Source organism: Muscardinus avellanarius (assembly GCF_963383645.1).
Source record: "Muscardinus avellanarius genome assembly, chromosome: 11".
In the NCBI taxonomy this organism is placed as follows: Eukaryota; Metazoa; Chordata; class Mammalia; order Rodentia; family Gliridae; genus Muscardinus; species Muscardinus avellanarius.
Genome location: NC_137797.1, coordinates 77,755,303 through 77,770,154, shown reverse-complemented (window position 1 = coordinate 77,770,154; position 14,852 = coordinate 77,755,303). Strand labels below are relative to the sequence as shown.

Here is a 14,852-nt window from a genome sequence, read left to right as displayed (position 1 = left end):
TTTGGCTTTCTGTTTCTATATTGAAATATTAATATTAACTTTGCACAGGAGCATTTAAGCCATAATAAATATTTTTACTCTATGAAAATTATACAGTTGATATGTAAACAACTAGGATTGCCAATCTCTTCAGTGATAATATAGAATATAAAATATCAGTCAAGTTTAGACTTTGGCTTTTATGTATTTTTATCTTCAAATGAGAAATGCTAACATTACCTGATCTTATTTAGAGGTTTTTTAACAACTTAAAAATTACAGTTTTATATGTTTAGTGATATAATATCATTCTCTGCTTTTTGTCTAGAAATAATTTTCTGAGTTATATATTGTCTATATATCTTTCTTTTTTTAAGAATTGGTTTATTTTTTCATAAGGATGGTACAGCACCACTTTCTTGGCACACAAGATGCAAGATTGCTCGGGGTGCAGCTAATGGCATCAGTTTTTTACATGAAAACCATCATATTCATAGAGATATTAAAAGGTAAATGATACTGTAAAAGGGCTTTTGGAAAGCCATCTTTGAAGAATAATTTATTGTTACTCTTTTTATTCACCTGCTTGACTTAACCTAGAGGAATGCACCTTTTATCCCCTTCAGTCCACAAAAGCTCTTCTCACTAAGGACATCTATAATCTTTATTCCCAATCCAGGGGCCTATTTCCAAACTCATCCTACTTGACTTTTCTTTATTTTATGGAAGTATGTTGGTCTGTTCTTCTTGACTTCTTTTCCACATTTGCCTTATGGAAATTTGTTGTTGTTGTTTTAGTTTCTGGATCACCACTCTTCAAAATCACCTTCATCTGTGTTAGCTTTGTATTGTTGTGGCAAAATGTCTGATAAACAACATAAATCATAAAAGATTTATTTTGGCTTATAGTTTCAGAAGTTTCAGACCATAGTTGGCTGGCTCCATTGCTTTGAGCCTGAGGGTGAGGGCAGGGAGGGTGTGGGGCATAAGGAAGGGGCCTGAAGAACAAGAAATATCCTTCCAGGGCATACCCCCAGTGACTTACCTCCTACAACAACGCCCCACCCTACAATTCCCACCACTTCCCAATAACTCCATCACCCGAAAATTCCTTAATAGATTGTTCGGTTTTTGAGGCTTGAACCCTCATGATTCAATCACTTTTTCAAATCCCTACCTTTGAACATGGCTATATTCAGGACCAAGCCTTCAACATATGAGCTTTTGGGGGAAATTTACTATCCAAATTATAACATATTTATATTTATCTAGTTAAATATTAATGTGCTGTATGCTCAATGCTATAGAAAATATAATTAGCAAAAAATATATAACATTTAGTATCAATGAAATTATTACAAAATAATAAAATTTTAGTATTTACTATATTATATAGTGTTAGATTAAATATAGTATGTAAACATAATATAAATCCCAATAAAATGAGGTTTAAGCTGAGATATAAAGAATAAGCAGACCAGCCTAGATGTTTGTCGATAGAGTAATGGTTATTATATGCACGAATGAAATTTTACTCAAACATAAAGAAGAAAAAAATGGACTAGAGAATATTATGCTAACCAAGATTTGCTAGTCTCAGAAAGTGAAGGGTCATATGTTTTCACTCATGTGGAAGCTAGAGAGAAATTGAGACACAAAAGAGACTCCAGATAAACAAGGGGAAATAATAGAATAGTAGAAGGGGAGTTGGGAAGGGAGGTGGAGAAGTGAAAGGGGAGAGTTACTGAAGGAAACAATTCAAGTAATGCTGTGTTCATGTATGAAGTTATCTATGCCAGTTTTAGTATTAGATATGAGGAGGGTCAGGGACTGGGGTAAGACCCAGAGGAAAACATACCAAGTGCTCTGTGATGTTTAATTCTATTATGCCAAACCTCATGAGAAGGAAATAAGTAGGTGCAACTTGAGGGCACCTCAGAAGAGGGAGAAAAGAGCATTCAAAGGTAGAAAGAACCATGTTAATAAAATCAATGGTGGGAGTGAATATAGGAGCATGATGAGTTAGGAAGTGAAATAAATTCAGTATGACTGGTATGCAGAAATTGAAGGGGTGAAAGAGGTGAGACTAAACAGATAGGCAAGGAGTTAAGTTCTATAGAACCAGGTGGGCAAAGTATTTTAATTTTATCATAAGTGAAATGAGATGTCACTGAAAACTATAGGTAAGAATCTGGCATCATATATGTTTTGCAAAGTCATTTTGACTTGACTCCATTATACAGAATGGGTTATAAGAAGGGGTAGTTAGTCGCCTACCTTAAAGTTCTTTGTTGTGAAAATTCCCATGATTAGAACTGAACAAGATTTGAGAGACTAAGATGGCAGACTTTGCTGAAATCTTGGCTGTGGAGGGGTCAGGGAAAGAGAATTATTCGAAATGATTTCTGAAATTATGACCTCCAGAACTGTACTCTTTAGTGATTGTGGCATGATTCACTCTTATAAAAGGACTGAGGGAGATTCAGGTTGGGAGGGGGTTGGGAAAGGTGGAAAATGTGAGTCCTCTTTTGCATTCAAAAACAGTTGTGTTTGAGATTCTTTTAAGATATAGAAGTAAAGCCAGGTGTGGTGGCGCATGCTTGTAGTCCCAGTACTTGTGAGGCTGAGACAGGATTGCAGGTTCATGGCCATCCTCAACTACTTAGTGAGGCCCTATACACTTAGTGAGAACTTGTTTCAAAGTAAAGAATAAAAAATAGAACTGGAGGTATAACTCAGTGGTAGAATGTTCTTGGCCTCAACTCCCAGCACTACCATAAAAAAGATATAGAAGTATACTATGGTACACATCTGTAATCTCAGCAATTGAGTAAACTGAGGCAGGAAGCTCACAAGTTCCAGGAAAGCCTGGGTAATTTAGCAAGATCCTATCTCAGAATTTGAAAAACAGGTAAGAAGGCTGTGAATATAGCTTAGTGGTAGAACACTTGCCTAACTTGCCTAGCATATATACACTCTCGGGCTCAATCCACAAGTTATGGCATATTTAATATATAGTAATATTAAACAGACTGTGTGATATACAGACTTGAAGATTAAAGAAATCTGAGCTGAAAATATAAATAAATATGTATATACTTGCATACATTTGATAATTAAATATGGACTGAAGGAAAGATATAAACTAACAAAGGGCCCAAGATTAAGTCTAAAGGAGCCAAGTAGAAGAGAATAATCCTAGAAAGAAATAAAAGTATATACGTACAAAAGTAAGATGAAATACAGGAGTATAGGATCTCTGAAAATAAGAAAGTGTTCCCCAATAAGTTATAGTCTTATACTTAATTTCTAGATTAGCATCATGAAGGTCATTGGTGACTTTATAACAATTGAATCAGAAGTCAGGTTGTAGTTGAGAGAGTAGGAACTAGAGAACTGAGATGTGAGTACAGTCAAGTCTTTTAAAGATGTTTTGTATGGCAGCTAGAAATAGTGTACCATTCAGGAAACATTCTTTCTTAAGATGACAGTGACAAATGCATGCTAATATGCCAGAGAGAGAGAGAGAGAGAGAGAGAGAGAGAGAGAAGAGAAGAGAAGAGAAGAGAAGAGAAGAGAAGAGAGAGAAGAGAGAAGAGAGAGAGAAGGAGGGAGAGAAGGAGAAAGAGAGAGAATATGAACAGTAGAAGAGAGAAGTTAGATAATTTGTAAAGTAAGGTTTCTGAGAATACAAGTAGTCCAAGCAGAGGGACTGATCTTAGGTTAAAGGAGAGATACCATCGCTAACCCTTATATATTGGTATTCTCTCATGTTCTTACCTCCTTATTTACTCTGTCCTCCCTATGTGTTCTTACTGAGTGATATTGTTTTGACATTGTGCTGTCTATATGTGGATGTCTCTCAACCCTATATCATAAGCTTCAAATCCGGTATTTTCAGTGTGCCCATACCAAACTTTTTACCTGGATTTCCTACAGGAACCTCTAAGTCACCATCCCAAAGATCAAACTCATAATTTTGTCAAATGAAAGTCTTTTCTCTATATTTTCTTTCTAGTCAAATGAAGTTGTTATTCATTCTCTCTCCCCAGTTTAAAACCTTCTCATTATATGTATTATATCACCAAGTTCTGTTGAGTGTGCCTGAAAATTTGTACTTTCCATTTATTTCTAGTGTTCTACCTGTGTTTAGACCTTTGTTATTTTTTTTTTATCTATCTTTTATCGGCTTTATTGTGAACCTTCCTAGTCAGTGTAAAACCAGTCATTGCTAGTTCTTATCTACTCACTACAATGCTGCCAGGTTTTGATCCTAAAAGAGAGTAAAGACAGAATATTGTAGTAAAATATGCATGTCCGTGTTTATAGTAGCACATTCACAGTAACTCAGTTATGGAACCAATGTAGGTATCCATCAAAAGATGAATTGATTGCAAAATTAATGGGATGTATACACAATGGAATTCTACTCAAAAATAAAGAACAAGATTATGTCATGGATGGACCTGGAGAACATTATGTTAAATGAAATTAGCCAGTCACAGAAAGTGAAGAGTCATATGTTTTCTCTCATATGAGGAACCTAGGGAGTAATCAAGATACCAGAGAGACTTCAGATAATGGAGGAGAAATTCCAGTGGGGCCAGGGAGATGGTCTAGGGCAAGAGGGCAGGAAGAGAGACAATCAGTGAAAGAATTACTTCCATTGACATTATGCACATATGAATATCAATGCCAATTTCAGTATCCTGTATGGGGAAGGAGAGAATGAGAAGGGAGCAGGGGAAAGCCCACCAAGTACTGTGTACATATATGTTACCATCACTATGAAATGCATTATGATGTGAGTCTATAATACACCAATATATACAAAAAGTATTTAAAAAGTCAAGTCTGATAACATCACTTCCCTACTGTGAAAAAATTAGATGGTATCCTATCGTTCAGAAGAGAAAGTTCAAATTTCTTTCATTTTCTATGAACAATAGTTTTGTGAAATTGATCATATACACCATATCTTTCATGATATCATTACTTTGTACATTTTGATCCATATACCTGACATTCCTTTCCTTCAGTAAATAATCATAAACCTTTAGTAATCTTTCAATACTAAGTAAACTTCTCAACTTCTCTTTGAAACTTTTCCTACTTCTTCTAAGCACATGATTTTTCTCTTAGTATTTTGTACCCAATAGTCTCATTATATAGGACTTATTGATTTTTTTAAAAATGATATGCTTTTCTCACAAATAAGATTCTAATATTTGTCCTATCTTTAACATTGAGCTTAAATACAATAAACATAAGGAATTCTCAATAAGGTTTTATTGATTGAAAGTATGAGTATATAAATATATGAATATCATGAATGAAAATCTTTAAGCCATTTTCTTCTTTTTACAAGATTGCAGATGGTACCAAAAAAAAAAGAATAGTTCAAAGAAATAATTGAGGTACTTTAGTTGGAAATTGTTCTTAAGTGAATTGAGAAATGATAGGAAAAAAAATTAAAACTGGTGTCTTTGGCTTATTTCAAAGCCAGAAACAGAAAAACAAAAACCACATATTCTCATTCATTTGTTGAAACAAGTCAGTTTCTTAAACATGGAATGGAATAACGGTCACTGGGAAGAGCAGGAAGTAGTGGGGACAAAAAAGAAGTTCATAAAGGGGCATAAATACAGAATGGAAGAATAGCTTCTAGTTCTTCCCCAGCACAGTAGGATAACTATAGGCTAAAACAATAACTAGGATATTATTTCAAAATTGATAGGAAAGAAGAATTTGAAGTTCCCAATACATAAAAATCATTAACGTTTAAAGAGATAGAAAAGCTAGTACCCTTGATTTATTACACATTATACATATGTATTGAATTATCATGAAGTATCACATAAAAATGTACAAATATTATGTCAACAATATAAGTAAAACCTTTTAAATGGTTCTTTGGATATCAAAGTCAATCACTAAGCCAAACATGAGAAGGAGGGAAGGCAGGAATGGGGTAGGAATTGGGGAAGGGCTAAATGAATGATGATCTTGGACCCCATTAAGATGTATAACTAATCACAATAAAAATGAATGAATGAATGAATAAATATATAAAATAAATAAATAAATAAAATATATAAACGAATGGTTTTTTGAGTCTGGTAATATAGCTTAGTGGTAGTGTATATGGCCAACATGCTCATAGCCTTGGGTTTGGTACCCAGCACCATGAAGAAAGAAAAAAATGGTGCTTTGGAAGACTGCAGGGAATTATCCTGTAATAATTTATTTGGGAATAATGAAAACCTCTCATTACCATGAAAAGTTATATTTCATTTTAAGTCTTCTAAATGTTTTTTTTCTAAAGAAACAAAAACAATTTTTCTTTAACTGTAATCTGAATTCTAGATTTATTTACACAAAATTTTAAGCTTTACTGATATATACTATAAAATGGCATAAAATATTAATATTTGTGTACATATATATGCATATGTATATTCATACATTTTAAGAAACTGGCTTTCTTGCAAAAACTTTTTCTCCAAATTTTAATTCTTTTCAGTGCAAACATTTTACTAGATGAAGACTTTACTGCCAAAATATCTGACTTTGGCCTTGCACGGGCTTCTGAGAAGTTTGCCCAGACAGTTATGACTAGCAGAATTGTGGGCACAACAGCCTACATGGCACCTGAAGCTTTGCGAGGAGAAATAACACCCAAATCTGACATCTACAGCTTTGGTGTGGTAAGTTACAAACAATAAGTATTCTTTTACAATTTTGAATTAAGAATACTTTAAATATAGCTGCCTTTTGATCAACTCTTTTTTTCTTTCCTTTTGGTATTAGGGATTAAACCCATAGGCATTCTACCTCTAAGCTACACACCCAGCCCTTTTTTTTATTTTTCATTTTTTATTTTGAAACAGAGTCTCGCTAAGTTGATATAAGTAGGCTTCATTAAATTTCTGAGGCCATCCTCGAACTTGCATTTCTACTTTCTTGTCTTTCAACTACTGGGATTATAGGCTGTACCACCTTCCTTTAACTTTTATATATAAATATATGAGTTATTCACATTAATTTGTATTTACAACAGAAAGTTTATACATCTCTCAATATATAACAGTTTTGAGTTGGTTTAGAAAACTATCAGAAATTACTTTTTGTCACCTGTCTTCATGAATTAGGATGAAGCTTAATTCAATGCATAAAATGAATTGTGTCAGCTGGGTGTGGTGGCACACACCTATAATCCAAGTATTTGGGAGACTGAGACAGGATGATTGCAAGTTCAAAGTCAGCCTCAGCAACTTAGTGGGGCTCTCAGCAACTTAGTGAGACCATGTTTCAAAATAAAAAATAAAATAGGACTGGGGTGTAGTGTGGAGGTAGAGTGTCCCTGAGTTCCATCCCCAATATAAAAAATATATAGATATATGTGTGTGTGTATACAGATATATATGTATGTAAGTATGTAAAGAGAAAATAGTCTCTTTTGGCATTTCTGATCTAACAGTCTATTTGTAGTAATTTTTTTTTTTTTTTCAGTACCAGGGATCGAACCCAGGGGAATTGTATCTCCAAGCTACACCCCTAGCCCTAGTTTTAGTCTTTTTTAATTTTTGAAACAGGGTCGCACTGAGTTGCAAAGGGCCTTGCTAAATAGCTGTCCTTGCTAAGAGGCTGTCCACTAACTGCGATCCTCAGGTCTCCACTCATGAATGTTTGGATTACAAGCATGCACCATGACACCTGTCTCTTTCTAGTCATTTATAAGTTAGAGTTATGGGTTGAGTATGGGTTGGAGATATTAAGGGATTTCCTTCATCTTATTATTTCAAATATGTTTCATATTTAGAAATGTAACTTCATTGCACTGTGAAATTAAGGTACAAGGTTATAGAATATGTTTAATGTTTAGAAGATAAGAAGATAATATATTTCTTTCTTTTTTTTTTTTTGGTGGTACTGGGGGTGGAACCCAGAGGCTTTCTACCTCCGGGCTATACTCCCAGACCTCCTTTATATTTTATTTGGAAACAGGGTCTCACTAAGTTGCTGAGGCTGGCTTCGAACCTGCGCACGATCCTCCTGTCTCAGCCTCCAAGGTGTGGGGATTACAAGCGTGCGCCACCATGCCCGGCTAAGAAGATAATATATTTCTGAGTGCCAGAGAAAATTATTCTTATGAAGAAGCCTCTGCAAAATAACAAAAGGATGTTGAGCGGAACTGGTTGTTTGTCAATAGAATAGAACTGTTTAAGAGCTGGGTGTGATGACACATACCTGTAATCCTAGTATTTGGGAGGCTGAGTCAGAATGATTACAGGTTTGAAGCCAGTCTCAGAAACTTACTGAAGCTCTCAGCAACTTAGTGAGACCCTGTTACCATATAAAAAATAAAATAGAGCTTGAAGGTACACTGCCCCAGGTTCAATCGCCAACACACAACACACACAGACACACACATACACACACACGGAAGAGGGAAGAGAGAGAGAGAGAGAGAGAGAGAGAGAGAGAGAGAGAGAGAGAGAGAGAGAGAGAACAAAAGAGAAAAGAGAAGAGAAAAGGGAAGAACTACTATGGGCATGGTGGGATCCAGTATGTTCATGATGGAAAGTTAATGAGAAGTGGTCACAGATCATGTTCCTTCTGCTTTCATACCTAAAAGCCATATGCTAGCTAGTGGTGCACACCTGTAATGCCAGTACTTGATAGGCTGAAACAGGAGGATCATGGGGTCCAGACCAGTCTCAGCAACTTAGTGGGACTCAGAAACTTAGTGACACTCTATTTTAAAATAAAAAATAAATAGGGTTGGGCTGTGGCTTGGAGGTAGAATGCACCTGAGTTCAATCCCCAGCAACACACACACACACACACACACACACACACACACATTGTTAATCATAATCATGACCCATATCTCTTCTAGTTTCTCTGTGATGCCTTAAGTGTTGTATTGATGCATTGTTTTTGTCTTCATAGGTTTTATTAGAAATAATAACTGGACTTCCAGCTGTGGACGAACACCGTGAACCTCAGTTATTGGTAATTGACAGAGCAATTTTTTTCTAATCCTTTTTTCTTTGCATGTGTAAATGTATATGGGCAAATTTAGCATCTAGAAATGACATTTCTATCAGAATTCTTTCCACTGGCAATACATAACAGCATATAGAAAGAGCATTATGTATTTCTGATCTCAGTTCACAAGTGTCTGTAAAACCTAGAGCAATCACTTATACATTCTTAGTTCTAGCTTCTTTGTGGATAAAATGGGAATATAATTAAATGGTTTCTGAGGTCCTCTCTAGTTTGCCTTTATTTTGTTACTTTCCAGAGTGGTTGCTAAAAGCATTTTCGGTTCAGAAAGAAATAACTGTATTCAAATTTGTATTAGAATAGAATTACGAATAAAAGTTCACTATTTATACTACAGAGCATTTATTTATTTATAAGCTTATCATAAAACATTAATTTTTATATCATATTTCATTGATAATTTTAAGTAGGTTAATTAAATGATAAGTAAAACTATATATCATGCTCTTATTTATGTCATTAAATTTTTTGATAAGTATTTTATTTTTTACTTTGTATTTTTTAGTATTTTTAAATTTTTTATTAGTGCATTATATTCATACATCATATTGGGGTAAAAAAACTTGTGTGTACATACATGTACACATCACCGATTTAACCCCTACCCAATTCCCACCCCTTTCCCTCCCCATCCCTTCTTCCCTTGCTTGGTTTAGTGGTTGACTTCGATATTTTTAAGTACATTGTGTGTTTTAAAGATTTTCCTTCTTTTCCCCTCATTTCTCCTCCTTTAGGTTGTCTTGTTTGCTCCTATATAGGATTTCCTTTTTCATCTAGAGTTCCTCCTATGACCCATTTCTCCTTAGCTTTCACATATTAGGGAAAGCATCCATTTTCTAACATTTTGTGACTAATTTCACTTAGCATAATGTACTCCAGTTCTATCCATTTCCCTGAATATGATATAATTAAGTTTTTTTTTTTAATGGCTGAGTAAAATTCCATTGTGTACATATCCTACAGTTTTGTGATCCATTCATCTGTTGATGGACATCTTGGCTGGTTCCATAGTTTGGCTATGGTGAATTGTGCAGCTATGAACAGAGATACACATGCATTAGTTTGGTAGTTTGGGTTCCTTTCTTTTGGGTAGATACCCAAAAGTGGTATTGCTGGATCAAATGGTAGATTTGTTCCCATTCTTCTGAGGATCCTCCATACTGTTTTCCAAAGTGGTTGCAATAATTTGCAGTCCCACCAACAATGTTTTAGAGTTCCCACTTCTCCACATCCTCGCCAGCATCTGTTGTTGTTTGTGTTTTGAATGATTGCCATTCTAGTTGGAGTTAGGTGAAATCTCAGGGTAGTTTTGATTTGCATCTCTCTGATTGCCAGTGATAGCATTTTTTCATGCATTTATTGGCCATTTGAATTTCTTCTTTCATGAAGTATCTAGTTCGCTTACCCATTTTGTTATTGGATACTTTGTTTTCTTAGTGTTGAGTTTCATAAGTTCTCTGTATATTCTAGATATTAGTCCTCTATCAGAGTGGTAGGTGGCAAAAATCTTCTCCCATTCTGTTAGCTCTCTATTAAGGTTCTTCACAGTTTCCTTTGCTGAACATAAGTATTTCAGTTTCATGCAATCCCACATATTGATTCGCCTTTTAATTTTTTTTTGCCTTTGGGGTCTTGTTGAGAAAGTGTTTATCTGTGCCTATGTGTTGCAGTGTTGGACCTGTGCCCTCTTCAAGCAGCTTCAAGGTCTCTGGTTTGATTTCCAAATCTTTGATCCATCTTGAATTGACTCTTGTGCAGGGTAAAAAAGTGGGATTAATTTCCAGTTTTCTGCATATGGTGAACCAGTTTTGCCAAACCATTTGTTGAAGAGGCTATCTTTTTTCTAGTGTATGTTTTTGGCCCCTTTGTCAAAAATCAATTGGCTGAAAGTGTGTGGACTTGTTTCTGAGTCTTCTATTCTGCTCCATTGGTCTATGTATCTGTTTTTGTGCCAGTACCATGCTGTTTTTATTACAATGGGTTTGTAGTATAGTTTAAAGTCAGGTATTATAATTCCTCCTGCATGGTTTTTGTTGCTAAGAACTACTTTGGCTGTTCTGGGCCTTTGTTATTCCGTATAAATTTAAGGACTGATTTTTCTATGTCTGTGAGGAATGATCTTGGTAGTATAATGAGCATTGCATTAAATCTGTAGATCACTTCTGGACAGATGGACATTTTAATGTTATTTATTCTGCCAATCCATGAACATGGAAGACCTTTCCATCTTCTAAGATCTTCTTCGATTTCTTTTTTCAATGTTTTATTTATAATTTTCTTTGCAGAGATCTTTTACCTCCTTGGTTAAGTTTATTCCTAAGTATTTTATTTTTTTGTGGGAGATCCTCAGTGGAAGTGTTTTCTGAATTCTTTTTCAGTGGATTTATGGTTGGTGTACAGGAAGCTTCTGATTTTTTAAGATTCATTTTGTATCCAGACACTTTGCTGAATTTGTTTATCAGTTCTATAAGACTTTTGGTTGAGTTTATTGGGTTTTCTAAATATAGTATCATGTCATCTGCCAATTGTGAAAGTTTGAGTTCTTTTCCTATTTGTACTCCTTTGATTTCCTTTTCTTGCCTTATTGCTCTGGCTAGAGTCTCTAGTACTATATTGAAGAGAAGTGGTGATAATGGACATCCTTGTCTCATTCCTGTTTTTAAGGGGAATTCTTGAAGTTTTTCCCCATTTAATATGATGTTGGCAATGGGCTTATTGCATTTATGATGTTGAGATATGTTTCTTCTATTTCAGTTCTCTGCAGTATTTTTATCATAAATGGATGATGGATTTTATCAAATGCGTTTTCAGCATCTATTGAGATGATCATGTGGTTTTTGTCTTTGATTCTGTTTATATGATGAATTACATGGATTGATTTTCATATATTGAACCAGCCTTGCATCCCTGGGATGAACCCTACCTGGTCATGGTGTATGATTTTCTTTATGTGGTTTTGAGTGCGTGTTGCTAGTATTTGTTTAATAGTTTTGCATCCAAATTCATCAGAGTTATAGGTCTGTAATATTCCTTCCTTGAACTGTCATTATTCAGTTTGGGTATTAGTGTGATGTTGGCTTCATAGAATGTATTTGGGAGAGTCCCAGTTTTTTCTATTTCCTGAAATAGTTTGAGTAGTATTGGGGTTAGCTCTTCAATAAAGGTTTTATAGAATTCACTTGGAAAACCATCTGGTCCTGGGCTTTTGTTTGATGGTAAGCTCTTTATTGCTGTTTCAATCTCTTTGATTGTTATTGCTTCATTTAAGTGTTCTATATCTTCTTGACTTAGTTTAGGAAGGTTGTATATATATAGGAAGTTGTCAATTTTCTCCAGATTTTCCCTTTTGTTTGGGTATAGTTTTTAAGTAGTTTCTGATAATCCTCTGGATTTCTACACTGTCAGTAGTAATGTCTCCTTTTTCATCTCTTATCTTCATAATTTGGGTTGATTCTCTCTTTTTTTTTTAGTTAGGTTGGCTAGTGGTTTATCTATCTTGTTAATTTTTTCAAGAAACCAGCTTTTGATTTTGTGGATTTTCTGTATTTTTTTATTCTCTTTCATTAATTTCTGCTCTAATTTTAATAATTTCCTGTCTTCTACTGGCTTTGGAGTTTGATTGTTCCTGCTTTTCAAGGGCTCTGAGATGTGTCATTAGGTTATTTATTTGAAGATTTTCTGTTTTTCTTATGTGAGCACTCAGTGCTATAAATTTTTCTCTTAATACTGCCTTTAAAGTTTTGATATGTTGTATCTTTATTTTCATTTGTTTCTAGAAATTTCTTGATTTCACCTCTTACATCTTCTATGACCCATTCTTCCTTCAGAAGTGTGATGTTCAGTCTCCACATGTTTATGTTGTTTCTCTGGGTCTTCGTATAGTTAATTTCTAGTTTCATTCCATTATGGTCTGAAATGACACAGGGAAGTATGTAACATTTTTTGAATTTTCTAGTGCTCATTTTGTGTCCCAGGATGTGGAGAAGGTTCCGTGAGCAGCTGAGAGAAATGTAAACTCTGCTGTAATTGGGTGAAATATTTTATATGTGTCCAACAGATCCATTTGATTAAGAGTGTTCCTTAGTTCTGAGGCATCTTTACTGACCCTTTGCCTGGAAGATCGGTCTAGTATTGTGAGAGGTGTGTTGAAGTCTCCCAGTATTATTGTGTTGGGATTTATGTGTGACTTCATGTCACAAAGAGTTTGATTTATGAAAGTAGCTGCCCCTATGTTTGGGGCATATATGTTGATTATTGTTATTTCCTCTTTCTGGACTATTCCTTTTACCAGTAAAATTTGACCTTCTTTGTCTCTTCTAATAAGTTTGCATTTGAAGTCTAATCTGTCTGATATCATAGTTGCTACTCCTGCTTGTCTTCGAGGTCCATTAGCATGGATTACATTGCTCCGGCCCTTTACCTTGATTTTGTTCCTATCTTTACTTGTAAGGTGTGTTTCTTGTAAGCAGCAGATGGATAGATTCTGGTTTTTAATCCATCTTGCCACTTTATGTCTTTTTATTGGGGAATTGAGGCTATTTACATTCAGTGTGATTATGAGAGATAATTCTTAATTCCTAACATATTAAGATTTTATTTCTGTTTGAGATACTGTTTATTCTTCTTTGCTTAGTTATCTGCTGGATGGAAAATCTTGTTTCTCTGGTTCTAGTGTGTACTACCTATTTCTTCTTTGTAGTTAATCTTTTTGAGTATTTTCTCTAGCTCTGGTTTTGAAGACATAAATTTCTTCAGTTTCTGTTTGTCATGGAAGCTTCTTATTTCCCCATCTAATTGATAGATAGTTGTGCTGGGTAGGAAATTTTTGGCTGGAAGTTGTTTTCTTTCAGAGTTTGGAATATGTTACTCCAAGCCCTTCTGGCTTTCATGACTTGGTTTGGGAAGTCTGGAACAATTCTAATTGGTTTGCCTCTGAATGTCACGTGGTCTTTTGTTTTTGTTGCCTTTAATATTCTCTGCTTGGCTTCTACATTGGTCATTTTGACAGTTATGTGGCATGGGGAACATTTTCTCTGATCCTGTCTAAAGGGAGTTCTATAAGTTTCCTGGCTCTATGTATCGACCTCTTGCTCTATATTTGGAAAATTTTCTGCTATTACTTCTTTGAAGAGATTATTGATCCTTTTGGTTTTACCTTCTTTTCCCTCCTCTATTCCAATTATTCTTAGGTTAGCTCTCTTAAAATGGGCCTATATTTCTTCAATGTCAAATTCCTGCTGTCAGATTTTTCTTTCTAATTAGAAATCATGTGTTTGTTTTTGGAGTGATCATATTCTAGGAGCAAGATTCTATTCTCCATGTGGTCTAATCGATGGTTTTTACTTTGAATTGATGCCTTTACTTCAATGATTGCATCCTTTATTTCTTTTAAACTTTCTCTAAATTCTTTTAGAAGGTCCTGTATTATTTCTACAGTTATATTCCTTATTTGATCTTCTGGAGATCTCTGAATTTCTGTGTTATCAGGTTCTGATGTTGTGTGGTTGTGGGCTTTCATTGCTTCATTGTTATTTCTCTTTCCCATGATTTCAGAAGTTTGTGCCTTCTCTGGGTTCTTCCCTGGGTCACTGCGACTTCACTTAGGGTGCTCTGGATCTCAGGTCTGTGGTAATCTCAGTCACCAGTACTCCTTTACTGGGTTGTATTGCAAAGTCTCAAAACCAGAGAATTAATTGAAGCTGCGTAAGACCATGGGGGTACCAGGATGGGTGTTTTTCCATGGGGAGCTGCATCTAGGGTGTGGTATATCTGCCTCCACTACTCCTTCACTGGGTTGGACT

The 14,852-nt window shown here is 35.0% G+C and overlaps 1 protein-coding gene across 2 annotated transcripts in view; it reads left to right on the top strand.

The window, feature by feature from the left end:
- IRAK4 (interleukin 1 receptor associated kinase 4) overlaps positions 1-14,852 on the top strand; it is a gene marked incomplete at both ends in the record, with an annotated part of 32,439 nt that overhangs the window by 12,871 nt on the left and 4,716 nt on the right. For both annotated transcript variants that reach the window (XM_080706440.1, XM_080706441.1), the window contains 3 exons: positions 379-488; positions 6,503-6,686; positions 8,935-8,997. In XM_080706440.1, coding sequence (XP_080562566.1) covers positions 379-488; positions 6,503-6,686; positions 8,935-8,997 — 357 coding nt within the window. The remainder of the gene's footprint in view (positions 1-378; positions 489-6,502; positions 6,687-8,934; positions 8,998-14,852) is intronic.